Below are 19204 nucleotides of genomic sequence, written 5' to 3'. Positions count from 1 at the left end.
TCCCACACACACACGCACATGGCCAAACTTCCCACAAGAAACACTTCCCCATTTATTGGGCAAGAGATCCCTGCTTGGTCTTATAGCCCCAACACCAGCGTGGAGGCCAATAAGTGTGTAGGGGCATATAGACGGATGGGTTGGGTGGTAATCTTACACGCTCTTCAATGGTTTTTTTTTTTTCCTTCATTTATTTATTATTTTTGTCAAAATTGAATTAAACCGGATCAAATCAGAACAGGGCAGGTTTTCGATCCGATATTCCGATCCAGGTTTTGAAAACCATGCACCAGACCTGTGAGTGGGTTTTTAACGCAATCTCAAGTCTCAATGCAATAATTAAATCTCTAATTAAATGGATGTTTTTCGGACAAAGATAAAGTCGGTTCAAGTCTTCAAAGAGTCCAAGCTGGGAGTTACTGTTCCTCCCTGTCTATCTATCCAATCGATCTCTCCGCAAAAGGGTCTGTAGGAAACCAGCGAGCGAAAGCAGAGAAGAGCAGAGCAGCCTCACATGGATTCCGCAATTCTTCTCTCCGAAGCTCTCGTTGTTGCCCCGCTCTGCTCTGCTTCCGCATCCTTTTCGACCCTTCGTCATCATCTACCTTGCCTCCTATCTTCGCCATGCCTTCGCCCTCCTTCTCTTACTACTTCCCTCTCTCGTCGCCAATATGCCTACGACCGCTCTGCTCACCTTCGCAAGCCCTGTGCTACTTCTGGAAACAGCGTTTTGATGACCAATTTAGTGCCGGTATGTCGACTTATCAATTGGCACTGCTTGTTAATTTATCGAATTCTCTATTTTCTAGCGAGTGAAAGGGTTTAAACTTCAAATTCATCAATTTTAAGCTTGCATAATTGAGCTAACTCTCTCTGTTACTCCATTTAGCTATGTTATTGATTATGTTGAACTTAATGTAACATCTCAACTGAAGCTGGTCCCTTGAGTTCTTGAGTTCTGTTAGGAACAGAGTCGCATTATACCATACAATAATGTCTAGCTTCACCGTGTTCAGCTATTCGACTTGATCATTATTCTTTACAATGCGTGCGCCATTCTAAGCTCCTTGTATACGGACCCTTTTTTTTTTCTTTTTCTTTCCTGATGTGTTGCCTTGGACTCCCTTAGCTATATTTATAATTTTATTTTTATGAATTGATTTCTCATAGGCGTTATGATGTAGGACAGCTACGGGTATGCTGAATAGTTGATCAAGTAGAAGTATACTTTCATCAACATTTGGTCGAAGTAGAATAGAAGTTGACCTAAAACTTCTTACTTTTGTTTGGTTCACAATAAAACCCTGATTTTAGCTGTTACCTAGTTGTTTGAGACATTGGATGGTGCTCTAGGCTTTGCTTCTTCTTGTTTTCCCTCTTTTCTTCCTTCAAAAATTTGTTTCTCAAAAAAAAAAAAAAAAAAAGAACTGTGCCAACTAGGCTGCCACATTGCAGATTCTTCTTGATCCACTTGGAGAAGCTTCTGCAAGTGACCCACTTGGAGAACCTTTCCCATTATCAACATAAATTTAGGCCATCCAATAAGATGTTTAATTAGTTGGGTTGTGAATGCTTTTGTGTGGAGGCACTGTTCACTTACCTTCCATCTTTATTTTGTGTTGCCTCATTGTCCAACTCATATTTTTGCTTATTTCCCTTGCATGTTGACCTACAGCCAAGAAATGGAGTATATACAGTAGGTGATTTTATGACCAGAAAAGAGGATTTACATGTCGTAAAGGCTAACACAACAGTTGATGAAGGTATTGTGATACCTCGATCTTATGTCATCAACTCTACTACAATTCTTTCATATTCTTATGTTCAATCTTTCGGTCAACAGCATTGGAGGCTCTTGTTGAGAACAGGATTACGGGTTTTCCTGTGATTGATGATGACTGGAAATTGGTATGTAGTTCATATGCTATCTTTAAACAATATTCCATCCATATGCCCAACTAATATATGCATGTGGACTAGGAATTTTAACTGCATTGAATCTTATTGGTATGGTGTGAACAGTGATATTTCAACCTCTGCTTAAATTTAGTGCCCTTCCCTAGGGGGATTTAAGATTTTTGATAAGTAATTGACATTCAAACTTAGTTTTGTCGGGAGTTTTTTAAAATTTGGACTGCTGCTAAATGAATTGGGCGTTACTCTTTAATATTGAACTGCCATACACACTTCAGTTATTTGTAAAGCGTTGTGCGAAAAGTAGAAAGTTACTTTTCCAGTGGGCAGCAATCCTTCAATATAAGAATGTCCTTCTTCTAGGAGAGAGAACTGATGCAAAATTCTATCATGGAATTTTGACATGTTGACAATTATGTTCCGTATGGCAATGACACTAATTGCAGCAAGCTTGGATGTGCTTGTTTTAGACAATTTTTTGGATATTTAGGTATATGTCAGGTGTACTTGATTTTCATGATCCTGAAATCTTAATATCCTGGGTACTCAATATGTTGCTCTATGCCATGGACTGTGGAAGTATGCTTCTAGGAACTTGCGTGATGAAACAGTGGGAGTTGTACATTTTTTTTGTTGTGGAGTGGGGTGTGTGTGGGGGGGTTGGTTTCTAGCACCGAATGGGTGTTCAGTGATCATCAGTCCCAAAACCAGATGCTGTTTTTATCCAATTCATCACTGTCTTGGTTGTTGGTTCAAATCCTACCTGGGGAGATTTGATGTATTCTGAATTTATTTAATTTAAAATGAAAGGCCTTGCTTTGACCGTTAGGAGTAGTTAACCAGTTTCTCGTCTTTCTTTCTATTGCATTCTATCAAATTGGATCCTTTGTTCTACGATATTTTAGAATCACCGTCAATACCTTGGTGTAGATCCAGGACAATCCTTTGTTCTCAGAAAACCAGAGGAAGTGATGCCAAAAAAATCATGTGGTTCTTGTATTTGTGCATTGGGAATAGGGTATAGTAATTCTCCAATAGCGGACCTTGGCCAATGGTAAGGTTGCTCCATTGCGACCTAGTGGTTGTGGGTTCGAGTCGGGAAACAGCCTCTCCGCGAACCAGGGGGTTAAGGCTGTGTACATTATGACCCTCCCCAAACCCTGCAGTGACAGGAGCCTTGTGCAATGGGTACACTTTTTTTAATTCTCCAATAGCAACTTCCAGCTAAATAAGATTGTCCATTGTTCAAGCATTTAGCTGATCCCTGTCTCTTTCTCTCAACTGCATGGCTTCCCAGTATGGAAGAGGGAGGGAGGTCCTTGGGATAGCAAAGAACTGTACAAGTGGGATAGCTTATCAGTGATGACCCTTTCTGGCCTGGGAGAACATACAAGTGGGTACTAAATCGTACACTCAGCAATATCTGTTTTGTGTGTGTGTGTGAGTGTTTGGTTGGGGGGGGGGGGGGGGAGGTTGGCTATGCATGTTAGAATTATTGGCATCATTTTGAGGATACCAGAGAAAGTGACAGACTTACTGAATTGAGTGAAACCAGAAATTGTGTGGATCTGGCATTTGTGCAGCAGTAATAAGGTTTACTATTTTCTCCAGTAGCAACTTCCAGCTAATAAAATTGCCCACATTTCAGAATTTTGGTTCTCTCTCTCTCTCTCTCTCTCTCTCTCTCTCTCTCTCTGTTGTGTGTGTGTGTGATAAGTACCCTGTGTGGCTTTTTTCTATGCGACGGTTATGTATCATCTGCTTCTCCTTGCATAAGAAAGTAATCAGCTCATATTTGTCTGCCTCCATCCTTCATTAGAAACTTGTTGAGGACTGCTACAAAAGAAAAGAAATGCTTCATTCAGAAAATCACAAGTCTAGAAGAAGGGAGGTATAACATGATAAGTATGATGAAACATCCTCTTCCTTCCACTGTTGCTGCACTAACTGACTAACTGTTGCACAAAGCAGTGTTAATTATATAGAATGAGAAAATCAAACCAATGCAGCCAGAAACACGGGGAAGTAGTTTGCAATTATAGCAGTGAAGATAGAGATTACGGTAGAAGTTCTCATGCTACTGTACTTGTGCAACCATCTATTCTTCATGTTAGGTACAACCACCGTTTTCAGTTACCACCCAAGCATGCTTAACAAGCTTGACATAGCTTTAGGTTATGCCTGTATGGACTCTAGTATGTGGTTTCAGCCCAAGTAGCAAAGCATCTGCGCTAGTAATTTCTGTTGGTAGCAATGTTATAAGTATGAAGCACCAAGTGCAAATTCAGAGTCCCCCATCATAATGCAGATCCGATTTAAGACTTGGTTTAAATTTGGGCCAGGTTTTGGTATAAGTTTTGGTTGGGCATTAGTTTTGTTAGTGCTCTTGGCGCATGTAGTGGTGGCAGTGCAGTGTTGTCATTGGTGGCAACAAGGATTTGGCAGTTGCAGTCATCAGTTGGTCAGTAGGGTGTATTGGGCATGCGTTTTTTGCTTCCTTCTTATTGGTCCGGAGGGAATCTTTTTGGATATTATATATATATTCTCTTGGGAGGACAAAAAATGCATCTGGAGCCCTAGAGAAGAAGAAAAAATGAGGAAAGTCATCTTCTACCATTCCGGCGTGATTTGAAAGCATAGGCGCGAAGGAAATCGACAAAGACCATCGGTTTGGTTATTGGTGATGAATTCGAGTGCTTGATACGTTCTATTGAAGATCTCACATCATTCATTTGGAGTTGGGAGTTCAGCTTTGAGAAGGTAAACATGTTCACAAACCATTGCTTCTATGTTCTAGGTTTATTTTTCTATTCTTGTTATGGGTTGGGTTTGTGATTGAAATCTGTTAATTGGGTTGATTGATTGTAAGTTTGAGGCCGTTTTGTATTGTGGATTGAAGTCCTTGCTCTCACTGAGGTGAGAGGTTGAAGCAGGGTAAGGGGTGTCCTAGCCGTTGGGGCGGCTAATTGTACTGGAGTTGAGTGTTGGGTATTTACGAAACCCCGAGGGTTATTGCTCCATGGACGTAGCCTTCACATACTGTGAGGTGAACCACGTATATCGTGTCTCTGTCTTCTGTTAGTTGTTGGAGACTAATCCCTGTTTTGCAGAGTGGGTTTACAGTCTTGGTAGACCTGGCCACATTCTGATGGTGCAAAGTGAGATTGTAAGCGACTGTGTGATTTGCAGAAGTCGTCAAAATTAAGGGAACTGATTCACCCCCCTCTTAGTTTGATCCGGTATTCACAAATTTTTAGTGTTTATTTTTGTAATGGGCTGAAATATAAGTCCCAAAAGTGGGGTTGTAAGTGGGTGCACGAAAATTCTTATTTTTTTAGTGGATATTGTAGGGATCAATCTTATCCTAAGTTGTTAGTCTTTAAGTTAGTGTAGGAATGTTAGTCTCCTACTTAATTGTCTGGTTAGCAAAGTCTTAGTAGTTGATTCAATCTAGGATATTTTATTTTAGTTTCTATATAAAGAATGTAATCAAAGCCCCCCACAGTGAAATTGAATGAATTGATTTGGTTTATTGTCAGCGATGGCTGAAGTTTTTCTCTCTCCTTTTCTTTGGTAAGGGATTTTCTCTCTTTTCTTTCTTATTCCTCCCTCTCGTTTCTCTCTCCCATCGTTGGGCCCATCCCATTACTTGTAGGCCCATCATAGCCATCCGATCTGATCGATTCTGGATCACATCCTGGTTGTCCAGAGCTTTTGATGGCAATGAAGTTCACATAACAACAGTGCTTTCAAAGAATGAGCTTCTAGCTTATCAGCATAGACAGGGATCAAACAGTTTCCATATATTTAATGTTTGAATTGACTAAACATCATCCAGTTTTCTGGGTCTACTTGGTTTTCTAACTGGATTGACAGATTGCACTGACCAGTTATTCTGGTCGACTTTGATGTATATAGTTTATAGAAAAGAAAAAACCGGCTGATTAGTAAATATGGGCTTTCTTATTTGGCATTCAGGTTTTCTATTTTCTTGCATCAATAAATTTATAACCTTCTTCAGGGATCTCTAGTCATTTGTCTGTGTTTCTAACCAAAGTCCATTACCTTGTCTTATTTCAACACATTAATCAGAGATTTTTTTCAATTGCAGGTTGGTGTAGTTTCGGATTATGACTTGCTAGCACTGGACTCCATATCAGGTTTCCAAATTTCAAAGCTATAACCGACCTGGTCATTTCTATTAAGCAGAGGAAAATCTTACTCCTGGACCACATCATTGAAATTCTTTTTGAGTAACAGTAACTCTTCATTGAAGTCTTTAATACAAGTTGATGTGGGAAACTTTCAACTTAATGCTACCTTTCTTGACTTGAATCTTTATTTTTTCATAGCCCATGTTTGAATGTATATTAGTTTTTGTTGAAATATGTGTTTATAGGGGCAGATATGTCTTTTCTCTTTGTTTATTTTAGTCTTTCATTGTGTCGGTTTATGTAGGGGCAGTTCTGTCCTAACAGTATTTTCTTATTGTGTTATTAATATATCCTTGGCTGACCTGCGACAGAACATTCAGTTCTACCGCAGGTCCCTTCCTCCATTGGGATTTGCGTGGATTCCATCTCTTCTTCTTCTTCTACCTCTGGTCTGATTAACTAATTTCTGATATTATAACATGGTATCGGAGCACTCTTAATCAGATTGGAGTTTCCCCTTGATTTTCTGCTGATCTCTCCTTCTTGATTTCCCCTTGTGGTGTGCAGCCACCCATAGCTGCTTCCACTATGGTTTAATTCCACTCCTATCAATAATTAATGGAGTGATTTTATTACTATCTACCTGCTACTAGTTGCTGATTGGATGTTTACATCAACCACAATCAATGTTGGAAGAATCGATCTCCAGAGAAAACCTTGACACCTATCGATCTCATGTGGGAAGCTGGTTGTTGAAGCTGTGTGTTTTTTTTGAACTATTTATTATGGTCGATTGCTACTGCAGTGCACTATTTTTGCTGCATATTTGAAAGCCTTGACATCGACTTTTTCTTGTTGGCTAGCTGCCTCTGGTTGTGTGTTGCTGGTTGGTTACTACTGGTTGGCTGGCTTCTTTGCTGCCGATTGCACTCTTTTTTCATCCTTTGAAGGTTGGTTTATTGCTGCTATTCCATTCTGTTTCTTCCAAGTCGATTGCTGCCCCTTGGCTTAGCTTGTCCCCATTATCGATTCTTGAAGTGAGGGTTCTACTATGGCTGATTCAAAGACTCCCCATGATACTGTTAATGTTCAGATCACTTCCATTAAATTGAAGGGTAATTCCAACTATTTGCTTTGGGCACAAGCTGTCCGTGTCTACATTATAGCTAAGGACAAACTTAGCTACATCACTTCTGATCCTCCTCCCAACAGATTCTAAGGATTACAGTACCTGGATGAAGGAGAATGCTATTATCTTGATTTGGTTATGGAACAGCATGGAGCCAGATATTGCTGCCAATGTCATGTTCCACACCATTACCAAGGGAGTTTGGGTGACCTAAAGGAGACGTACTCTCAAGAGAAGAGTATGACACGTATCTTTGACCTCTATGAGAAGTTATTCCAATTTTAGCAATCAGACAAATCTCTTCGCGAGTATTACAGTACTTTCAAGGGCATGATGGAAGAATTAAATATGTTCCAGCTGCTTACTATTGATATTGAGAAGTTGAAGACCCAAAGAAATGAGTTTTTTGTATCCAAGTTCTTGGCTGGTTTGAATCCTAGTTTGAAGAATGTCAAAGGGCATCTACTTGTTGGTGAATCTGTCCCTATTTTGAATGACACCTACTCTAGGCTGCAGTGCATTGTTTCCCCTAGTTCCAAACCTGACACCACTCCCGAGGAAAATTCTACTTTTACTACTACTGGAGGCCATGGTTCAGGGGGAGGACGAGGATTTGGTGGTTGTGGTTTTGGTGGACAGCATATTGACAAGGCTGCCCGGCTGTGTACTTATTGTGGGAAGACTAATCATACTGTTGATACTTGCTGGTCCAAGCATGGGAAGCCTGAATGGGCTCAAAACTTGGCTAATCATGCGGCTCTTGAAGATGGTTATGATTTTGTTACACCTAGCGACACTAAATCTGGTTCAGCCGTGGGATATGCATCCACTAACCTTCGTGATGAGATGCAGCGGTTGATGCGCCGTATCAAGAGTCTTGAGACATCCACTTCCACTTCTGGTTCATCCACCTCCGCTGCCACATTGGCCCATACAGGTACACCTGCTGCCTTCTTTTCCACTACTTCCACACCCTGGATCATAGATTCGGGGGCTTCTGCTCACATGATTGGTAAGCCTTCCATTTTTAGGTCTACTTCATCTAACTTTCACACTCCTGTTGTTATTGTGGCCAATGGTTCCACCACTCCTGTTACTGGGCATGGCACTATTTGTCTTAATTCTAACCCTTTCTCTTTCCTCTGTATTACATGTTCCCCAATTTCCATTAAGTCTTCTTTCCGTTAGTCAACTTACTAAAAATTTGAACTGCTCAGTAACTTTATTCCCTTCTCACTGTATTTTTCAGGATCTTCACACGAGGAAGACGATTGGTGGAGGGTGTGAGAAAGATGGACTATCTTATCTGAATGGTGCTGCTCCATTTGCTTCAGCGGTCGCTATTACTGTTGGTAGAGAGTCCCCTTTTCGATGGCACTGCAGTCTAGGACATTTGTCTTTGTCTAGATTAAAGATTTTATTTCCACAGTTTAAGTCTTTAGATAGGTTAGAGTGTGAGGGCTACGAGTTGGGTAAGCATCATCGTGCTACTTATCCATCTCGTTCTATGCCCTGTAGTACATCCTTATTTTCTTTAGTACATAGTGATGTGTGGGGTCCTTGTCGTGCAAGTAATAGACATGGTTTTCGGTATTTTGTCACTTTTGTGGATGACAATTCTCGAACTACATGATTGTATCTTTTGAAGGACCGGTCTGAATTTTTACATGTATTTCAAAGTTTTTGCAATGAAATAAAGACCCAATTTAATACTTTTATTAAGATTTTTCGGTCTGATAATGCGTTGGAATTTGTACAAACTGAGATATCTTTTTTTTTGTGTTGCTAACGGAATGATTCATCAAACTAGTTGTTCCTATACTCAACAAAATGGGGTAGCGGAATGGAAAAATAGTCATTTACTTTGAGGTTGCCTGGGTACTCATGCTGCATATGCAAGTGCCCAAACATTTTTGGTCTGATGCAGTTCTTACTGCTTGTTTTTTGATTAACCGTATGCCTTCGTCTGTCCTTGCCGATAAATCTCCGTTTTCGATTTTATTCCCTGGTGTTTCGATTTTCAGCTTGCCTCCTGGAGTTTTTGGGTGTGTCTGTTTTGTTCCTAACCTTCATTTTCCTGGTGATAAATTGGACCCTCAGTTAACCAAGTGCATATTTTTGGGTTATTCTCGGACTCAAAAGGGGTATAGGTGTTATGACCCTCTGACTCGAAGGCAATTTGTTAGTGCGGATGTAACCTTCTTTGAAGGTACATTTTATTTTTCTGATCAACTTTTCGTACCTAGTGATCCGTTAGTGGTGTTTGACCCTCCTCCCGTTCCTACTGTTGTCCCCACATCCACTTCTCCACTACAGGTGTATCGGCGCAGGAGGCATATTGGGCAGGTCCGTACATATAATACTGGTCCATCTACATCGCTTCCTGTACTGTCCTCAGCCTTTGGTGGAGATCCTTGCTTACCTGCTCTTCCTGACTTACAGTTGATCCGGTATCCTGATGACTTACCTATTGCCACTCAGAAAGGTAAACGCTCATGTACTCAAAAATCTTTAGTTGCCTATCCCATTGAGCAATTTGTTTCTGTGTCTCATCTCCCATCCTGTTATCTTAGCCTTGCTACTTCCTTGTTCACTTACTGAGGCTCTTGCTATCCCTGCTTGGAAGCAATCCATGGATGTGGAAATGGATGCCTTATTGACTCGCCATACATGGGAGTTGGTGGTTTTACCTCCTGGTAAAGACCTGGTAAAGTGTTGGTGGGTGTACACTATTAAGTATCATTCTGATGGGTCTATTGAGAGGCTAAAAGCCCACTTTGTTGCTAAGGGATACACTTAGACCTATGGTATTGATTATTTTGAGACTTTATCTCCTGTGGCTAGGCTGAATTCTGTTCGCCTCATTATTTCTATGGCTGTAAATTGTGATTGGCCCTTGTACCAGTTGGACAGTAAAAATGCTTTTCTTTATGGTGACTTACTCGAAGAGGTCTATATGGAGCAACCTCCTGGGTATGTTGCTCAGGGGGAGACTAGTGGACGTGTGTGTAGATTGCACAAGGCCATTTATGGGCTGAAACAGTCTCCCAGAGCATGATTCGAGAAGTTTAGTTCCATTGTGACTGGTTTTGGTTTTTCTCAGTGCTTCTCAGACCATTCTGTATTTGTTTGCCGCCAAGGACAGAAATTGGTTGTTCTTGTTGTTTATGTTGATGACATCATTGTGCCAAGGAATGATGAGAGTGCGATCAAGGAGGTGAAAAATTATTTGCAGCAACATTTTCAGACTAAAGATTTGGGCCAGCCTCACTACTTCCTTGGGATTGAGGTTATCAGAAGTAACAAGGGAATCAGCCTGTCCCAAAGAAAGTATGTGTTAGACCTCTTGATTGAAACTGGTATGTTTGGTGCAAAACTAGTTGATATTCCTATAGATCCTAATCACAAGTTTCACAAGTTTCACAAGTTTGGCTCTGATGATGGTGAGAGTCTTAAGGACATTCACTCCTACAGAAGCTTAATTGGAAAGTTGTTATATTTGACTGTCACTAGACCAGATATATCTTATGCTGTTGGGGTTCTCAGCCAGTTCATGCAATCCCCATGTAAGTCTCATTGGGATGCAGCCATTTGGATTCTTCGGTACTTGAAGGGAGCCCCCAAGAAGGGGCTGATTTATCGCCCAAATAAACGTATGGAGCTTGTTGCCTACTCAGATGCAGATTGGGTAGGTTTGGCTAGTGACCGTTGATCTACTATAGGTTATTGTACGTTCGTTGGAGGAAATCTGGTTACATGGCAAAGCAAGAAATTGACCACTGTTGCCAGATCTAGTGCTGAAGCAGAGTATAGAGCTATGGCCCATACCACTGCGGAGTTGATGTGGATTAGATCTCTCATTCTTGAGATGAGGAAATCTTTTCCCTTTGTTTATTTAAGTCTTTCATTGTGTCGGTTTATGTAGGGGCAGTTCTGTCCTAACAGTATTTTCTTATTGTGTGATTAATATATCCTTGGCTGACCTGCGATAGAACATTCAGTTCTACCGCAGGTCCCTTCCTCCATTGAAATTGCGTAGATTCCTTCTCTTCTTCTTCTACCTTTGGTCTGATTAACTAATTTCTGATATTATAATAGTTCTTTTTTTTTTTTTTTCCCAGGAAAGTTAGCCCTAAATTATGCCTAGAGATCCCTTAGCACTAGAGCATGGATAAGTGCTCAATTGAGGACTAGTATTATAATGCTCTTGTTTTCACGAAGTTGACAAATGTCATTCTGAACTACGTCTTTTTTTCCTGAAAAATAGGAGTACATGCATGCTAATTATCAACTAGAATCCCTATCTATAACAATAATGAGCATAAATAGTTGTTCCTAATTTTTGTTTTACCACAAAGACACTTGCATACAAGTGGAGCCATATTGTATGGTGATGAAAATGTAACTGCTCCTCTTGACAGATTTCCTCAGACAACTAAAGGAAAATTCAGCAAGAATATTGTGGTAATTAATCTGAAACAGACATGGGGCACTTGTGCCTTCTATTCTTAGATCTAGATGATGAACTGGAGACAAATTATTGTCATTTAAGGTGTTTGTCCTTGATATGGTTGCCCGTTTCATAGAATACCATAAAGGTTGGTTCTTGCTTACAACTGATTCACACTTTGTGTTTCCATTTCAAATTGAAGAGTTGTTAATAAACCATTTTCATTTGTTCATAATGGGAGAGTAAAGGAGATAGAATGATTCATAAAAAGAAAGAGGGGTGAGGGGTGAGGGGTGAGGGGTGAGGCGTGGGGGGTGTGGGGGGGGGGGGGGGAGGAGAGAAAAAAAGAAGAAAAGATAGGAGATAAATTGGTGCCTTTATTTGATGTTGTTGATGCTGTAAATCAGTGAAGTAAGAAAAAAACAATAGGAGATTGGAAGTATTTGTAACCTTCGTTTGGTTAAGCATTGGTCACATATGTTTGGTTGCTTTGGAAGCAATCCATGGAAAGGAGAGATCTATTGTGCTCGGAAACTTTTATTTTAGTTGTGAATCCAGACTATTACTTATTTGCCTATGTTTTTCATTTAGGTAGCGGAATAGCTGATACAAGCATGTTTCCTGAAGTTGATAGCACTTGGAAAGTACGTAAGAACTATCCTTCTGCTTGCTAATTTATTGTTGTTAATTAGAATTCAATAGAACTTAACCGTAAATGATCCACATTTGATATTTCTATGTTCCTTATGCTTCTGCTAAGGAAGTGAAAGAAGTTTGGGTTCTAATTTTTCCCAGCTGCAAAGTGATGCAGCATGCAACCTATAGTGAATTAAAATTCTTAAGAATGCCTGAAGAAAATACTGAGATGTTGTTATCCATAGCACTCACTAGTCATCATAGACCTCTATCAGTCTATCTGTAATGCTTGTACTGGTATTAGGTTTGCTAATATGCAAAAAGTGGTATCACATTAGTAGGATAGCATGAACCCAAAGAGGAACACTATGTATAACATCATCCTTGTGAAGTCTTAAGCTTTTGATCTGAGAGACCCATCCGAATGAATTGAAATTAAACTGTGTTTAAGAAAAAAAAATTAAGGCCTCTTACTCTAGATGATATATTGAGCCATAACGACGTATAGAAATGTGTAATCTCTTGATGCAGTTATATATGATTGTCCAATTCGGCCAACCAGATTTCAGAAGACTTATTATTGCCCATGGTTGGGTTCTACAAACCTTGGGTTTATAATATAATGGGCCTCTTTTATAAGCCCATATTTGGGGTCACGAGATTAAGTATTATAGATATGATTGTGTGGGTCACATGCGCTGTTAAGTAAGTTAGTTTAGTCTAGAAAGAGTCCTTTTTAGTCAAGTATTTTAGGTCTTAATGTTAGTCAGTTGTTTATGTTGATTGAGTCTTCTATAGCGAGTATTTGATCAGTTTAAGTTAGTTTTCGTTTAGGTAACTTGAAGGGATGGTTTTTTATTTGGTTTAGGAGTCCTAAAGTCAGTTTATTTGGTCTTTATAAATATGGATAAATATGGTTGTAATCCTACACGATTTTATAGAAGTTTGAAATGGAAAATTAGTTTGATGTAGTTAATACTGAGGTTGTTGCCTCTCCCTCTGTCCCTTCTCTCTCCTCTCTTTCTTCCCTACAACTTCTCCTGCCCCTCATTCTTGCGATTCTCTTTCTTCCCTATCTTTGTAGCTCCATTGCTAGCAGTCTCTTTCCTTCTATACTAAAAGATAACCCACCACCAGCAGGTCCTTTGATCGTTCTGCATTATCTCTTGTTCTTTTTTTTGTTGTGAATAAAGTGTATAATTAATGTTGCAAAGTGGGAATTCACCATATCATGGAGACTTTTAGTTGCTAGAATTAGAAAGTGCCATTTCATGATAGATTTGAGGATTTGTTCAGAAGATGCTAGCTTTCTTTTGTGGTAAGCTTTTCAGTAGTGATACCATGGACATGGATTTGGAACCCACTTCAGGGTTTTGGATTCTACTTTTAGGGACATTCTCTGTTTGAAAATGTCAGGTTTTCTAAGGATTTTGAAAATGCAATCTTCTGCATTCCTACGGAAATCTTGGAGAGTTGTCAAAATTTTCAATGAAGACTTTGAAGTCTTGAAAGAGAAGATAAGCACTGATGTCGCTACAACAAACAAACATGTATCATGGGATTGGGAAGGGTGTTTGTTGGGGCTGTGCTACTCGCTTGCAGCAAGATGTGGATCTCCGAAATAACATGGACACATTCACAAATCATACAAAACAACCCCCTCCCCTTCCCTCCCCCCCCAACAACAAAAAAAAAGAGGAAAAATTCATGACTGCAAAAGGGCATCCAGATTTGGCTGGAAAAGGTCATGTTTTCTCTAGAAATAAGTAACTAATTGTAGAAATAATTATTTCTGTCAACTTTGTGGAGCATCTGGGGAGAAAGAAATGGTAGGACATTTTATAACCATCACTAACCTGGTTTCTGGATTGAGCACTGGGCCTAGTATAGTATAAATGGCCTTTCTCCTTTTCTTAATAGGTTAGTGCTTTCCCAATGTATGTGTGATATGACAATGGTGTGGATTGCAGCTGCACTGTGGGCTCTCTACCTACTCGGGTGGGTCAATGTACTAAAGTTGCAAGCTGCACTATCATATCATACGTATTGGTCCTTTATTGGCTTATCCCAAAAAGGGTGTCTACTGGAACGTAGTGGCATTATGTAACTAATAGGCCTACTGGTTTACATACTAGTTTTTCACACATTAAAATTTTAACATCATTAATTGTACTGTTTCCAATAATTGAAGATACTGAAATGAGGGCTGATGGGTGGATGTTAAACAATTCTAGAGTATGCTATATAGTTTGAAATATACTTTGAAGCTTAAAAATATGGAAATTGCATGGAGTATGTTAAATTAATGGTCCTAGAGATATAGTGGACCCATATTGGACCCTTACATATGGCGGTAGGGTAGATTAGAACAAAATGCTATAAATAAAACTCCAAAAACAGAGTGCCTCAGGTCATGATAAGAGAACTTCAACTCCAAAAATCAGTCATCTGATCAGCCCAATACTAAGGGCAGAGGAACTTACTATGAGAGGTAATGAAACCCCAAAGTTTGAGATAAGATTGCTGGCTGATAGTAGGGTAATTGCAGATAATGTACACTTCAGAACATACTTTCCGCAAGGAGGAATCTGCGGATCATACTTGCTGCAACCTTCTAAATATCTTGAACCTGAGATGGAGTGATGAAAAACCCCATGGAAAACATATCAGATACATAAAAGCTTAGTTATGCTTCATATAATCAGTAACTAGAGCCTTCAATCACCGTAGGCAGCGTAGGTTGCTGCAATCAATCCCACAGTCCAGAAGGGACTCTCAAACCAGAATCGAGATGAAGAAATCCTGACTTATGAGAGCTCTTTTACCATGTAACTTGTAGAGCTTTGAGAGAAACAGAAAACTAGAGAAGAAGATAAGGAACTGAACCAGCGATAGATTCAGAGAGTTATATATCTCTGGTACATTGTGCTTTATTTATAATACTCTAAATATAATCCAAAAAGGAATTACATTGAGCAATGAAACATAAACAATATAGGTAACTACCTAGACATGGTAATTACCAAATTACACCAACACCTAATACGCAAGTCTAGTCTAACACTACTACCATCATATGGCATAGACCAATACCACTACCGCGATATGTAAGGGTCCACGATATCTCAGGACCATTAATTTAATGGAGTACTTCAAAATCTTATGGAAACTTAGAACCACGTATTTTTTGCTCACTTACATGGCAACCCATGAATTGCTTTAATGCATCTGCATGCAGACGAGATTACACAATGGAGAATTTGTGCAACTTCATCTTCTTTATCTAAATGATGCAATTATTCAAATGGGTTATATAGTCTTAGATTCCACATGGGGATTTCCTTCAAATGGTGCATTTCTGAACTTCATGTGGCTCTGATATATTTTGTTGCACATTATTTCTGTGCACTACATGCTGTCTCATTTGGGGTTAGTCTATCTATGAATTTGTGGCTTGGAATTTTTTGTTACCCACTGCTGGTATCTCTAATTCTTTGTACTTGTTATCAGACATTCAACTCATTACAAAAGTTGCTCAGCAAGACCAATGGGAAGGTTATTGGTGATGTGATGACACCTGCCCCACTTGTTGTTCGTGAAACTACCAACCTTGAAGATGTTGCTAGGTTCTTTTCTTCAACTTATGGTGCCCACCCTCCACCAGCCCCCCAAGGGTGGCACATCTCATATTATCACCCCAATAAAATTTTCCCCCTATGGTGGTTTGGATTTCAAATAGCTGTAATCATTTTACTTGGAGTCATGAAACTTAATTTCTTTCTCGTTTCTGCATGTCAGATTGTTACTTGAAACGAAGTACCGTCGACTTCCAGTTGTTGATAGTGATGGCAAGCTGGTGAGGCATCCTGAATGCTTTTATTAAGAACACATTGTTTTCCCTATTTCTTTGCTAATTTCTGAATGGCTTTCATTTTTTAAACACCCCCCCCCCCCTAAAAAAAATCCCTAGATTGGAATTATTACACGAGGAAATGTTGTTAGAGCTGCCCTTCAGATAAAACGTGCCAGTGAAAGGACGGAATAAACCCCTTGCTAGGAAGGTATTTTGAGGTGAACCACCCTGGCAGGTTACTGAAGAATCTCTGGCCTTCATCCGGGTTGCTTTCCCAAAGGAATTTGTTGGGCCAAGTAAGGCACTCTAACAGACGGCAGTTCAATGGCTCTTCTACTATTTACCTCTTTACATATATTGCAGGGTTCTTTATCTGTGAATAATCTTTAGTTAATATATATTCTATGGGATTTTCTATATCTATTAGAGAGAGAGAGAGAGAGAGAGATAGGGTGTCAATTGTTATCAAAATTAGAGAGGGAGAGAGGGAGGGTGTCAATGGTTATCAAAATTAGTCACTGTATGTTGGTGGGGGATGGACCTTTATCCTTTATCTTAGATGCTTAGTGCTTTTAGATAGTGAGGGCTTGAATAAATATCACTGATTGTATCTCAACATTTCCTTTACAGTTTTCTTACTTGAGTTTGTTTACCATGAAAACCTTTGCTGGCGGTTTGCTTCTCATGTAGTGTTATGGAACTGTCACGTTCACAAAAGGCCATTTTTAAATGGTCCATATTGCTGTGAGGTTCTAATTAATAAGCTTCTTTGGTTGGCCCAAATAATCTGTTATGTGGTAGTATGATATGATGATTCTGTCTATGCTTCAATCTTGTAGAACAGGTGGGGTTCAAATTTTCTGGGGAGGTATAGGCCAAGGTTTCTTGTTAAAGTAGAGCTTTACAAATGTTTATAATTGGTTTAAAAACTTAAAACAGAATGCTTCACTTACGGTTCTTGGCCTTTTTACATTAAAAATGAACCCGGATCTTCGCTTGTGGTGACGTGTTCATTTGCTTCCATAAATGTCTATTCATACCGTCATTAAGAGTGTTTAGAGGAGCATTTGTGGAAGAAACAAGATATGTATTGTCACTAAGCTGGGGTCCCGGGGTCTACCAATTTTGCTAATGGTATATATTGTGATTATGGGGGGGGATGTACTTCTGCTTATCTCTATCAATGTGGACTCCTTGTCTTCATTGTTTTGCCTAGCCAACCACACCTTAACAGCCATTTTTAGTTTCAGCTCCCCTTGTTTTTATTCCTTTTGGTTTTGGTGAAAGCATCTGGGTCCTTTGCTCTGAATCTGAAGTCTCATTGTGTCATTTATATTCAGATTTTTTACTGTTCATTGATTTAGAACGAAGTGTCGGTCCTTTGTTGGTTTTAAAACCCAGAATTAGGATCGGTATCAATCAATTCATTCTTTGGATTACCCTAATTTATTTTTAGAAGGGGATTGGCCGGCCAAAAGCCGGTTGATCCGATCCCGGTTTTTTTAAACCCTGTTTGTGAAGTACTACTAGGGATGTAAACGGATCGAATTCGGTCGGGTAGTGGCATTATCATATTCGTATCCTATTATATTCGGACGGATTCGGATAATATCCCATCGGTTTTCAGACGGATTCGGATAATTTTTGGATAGTGATTTTTTTAATATAGGTTTTCCTAAATGGATGTGAATATGGATTTAATACGATTTTTCGACTATGTGTTGACATATTTATCATTTTTATGATGAGGTTTAGGGTTGAGACTTAAGAGTTCAGTAATTATCCTTTCTTCTACTTTTCTTAATCTTTTATTCTTTTACGTTTTTTACTTTTGATTTTTTAATAGATATGTAATTCCATGTATCACATTGCATAAAACAATATGTATAAACCAATAGCAAATCTAGAAAAAGAATCACATTATCTTAACTTATAAATTTATAACAATAAGATAACAAAATCCAATGAGGTAACATAAAAGGATAAACAAACAGAGAGTTATACTTCAAATATTTTATTACCGTCGGATTGCTAAACGAATCGGATAATAATCGATCGGATAGGGGGATTATCATATTCGTATCCGATTAGTTTTGGACGGATTCGAATTCTTTTAAATCCCTAAGTATTACTGTTCATCAAAATTGCTATCTTTCGAACCCTTGAGACAAATACCGAACTTGATTTCAAAAGTAGATTTTGAGGACATTGGAGGAGCATTGTGCGTGTGCCTAGGACCAGTGGGGCAAAGCTTTAAGCCACTCATTGGCAAGACACATAAACGATTAAATATACCAAACGTTGGCCAACTTTCTTCCTTGCCAACCGACACCACAGAAAGCAAATAATAACATCACAACCACCCCAAAAAACTCTGAACAGTGAAATTTCAAAAATTGGTTGGGATTGGGACTAGCGCACTCATGCAGCCACAGCAGGTTTTCTCTCTATTTTTTTAAAATCTTTCACCCGCAGCAGGTTTTCTTTTTATTTTTTTAAAATCTTTCACCTAAATTGGATTCGTTGTGAGAAAGAAAAGTAGGAAAGAACCCTCAACCGCCCAAAGAAAAAGAAGACTCAGTGTTTCTGGTCATGTGTACAATTTAATTGGATTTGGTAACATTGTAAGACTTCTTTAGATTGATTGATCATAAAGAACTGATAAAACCCACAAAGTATATCTCTTTTTCTTTCCTTCTTTCGGTGGAGGAAGTCAGAGAAGACATAATATTACAAGTTACATTGCTTGCTTGTTGCGTCCATCAGATATAAATGCAGAAGAGACCTTCTTGAAAACTCCATATTTACTCATCCATGACTGGGACGGTGATATTGACCTTTTCCTCCCTCTTTTCTCTCTTTGATTATCTTGATTGTTGTTTTAGGTGGAGGACCACAAACACAAATACCTCTCTCTCTCTCTCTGGAGTCCACAAGCAGGTCATCCACAAGCAACAGCTTTAAACAGAAAGAAGAAAGAATACCCAACTAATCTTATCCTTTTATCTCTTCCTTTCTCGTTTCCTATCTATTCCCTCTTCTCAACTGAAAAAACCCATTAACAGAAT

At 39.2% G+C, this 19204-nt stretch overlaps 1 protein-coding gene across 1 annotated transcript; it reads left to right on the top strand.

Annotated features, from left to right (window-relative positions):
* The first annotated feature begins 429 nt into the window (after positions 1 to 429).
* LOC122662698 (CBS domain-containing protein CBSX1, chloroplastic-like) lies at positions 430 to 16392 on the top strand. Its single transcript, XM_043858401.1, has 8 exons — positions 430 to 751; positions 1676 to 1763; positions 1844 to 1908; positions 6026 to 6074; positions 12239 to 12291; positions 15794 to 15909; positions 16082 to 16139; positions 16254 to 16392. Exons 1-8 carry the CDS (start codon positions 515 to 517, stop codon positions 16326 to 16328), a joined length of 741 nt encoding a protein of 246 aa, XP_043714336.1. The 5' UTR covers positions 430 to 514; the 3' UTR covers positions 16329 to 16392.
* The last annotated feature ends 2812 nt before the right edge of the window (positions 16393 to 19204 follow it).

The sequence above is a fragment of the Telopea speciosissima genome, chromosome 5 (assembly GCF_018873765.1).
Source record: "Telopea speciosissima isolate NSW1024214 ecotype Mountain lineage chromosome 5, Tspe_v1, whole genome shotgun sequence".
Lineage (NCBI taxonomy): Eukaryota > Viridiplantae > Streptophyta > Magnoliopsida > Proteales > Proteaceae > Telopea > Telopea speciosissima.
This window is presented reverse-complemented; position numbering and strand designations above follow the sequence as displayed.

Coding starts and splice junctions, on each gene's coding strand:
- LOC122662698 (XM_043858401.1), top strand. CDS start 515: ATGGATTCCGCAATTCTTCTCTCCGAAGCTCTCGTTGTTGCCCCGCTC. Junction 752..1,675: donor TGATGACCAATTTAGTGCCG/GTATGTCGACTT, acceptor GTTGACCTACAG/CCAAGAAATGGAGTATATAC. Junction 15,910..16,081: donor AACCTTGAAGATGTTGCTAG/GTTCTTTTCTTC, acceptor TCTGCATGTCAG/ATTGTTACTTGAAACGAAGT.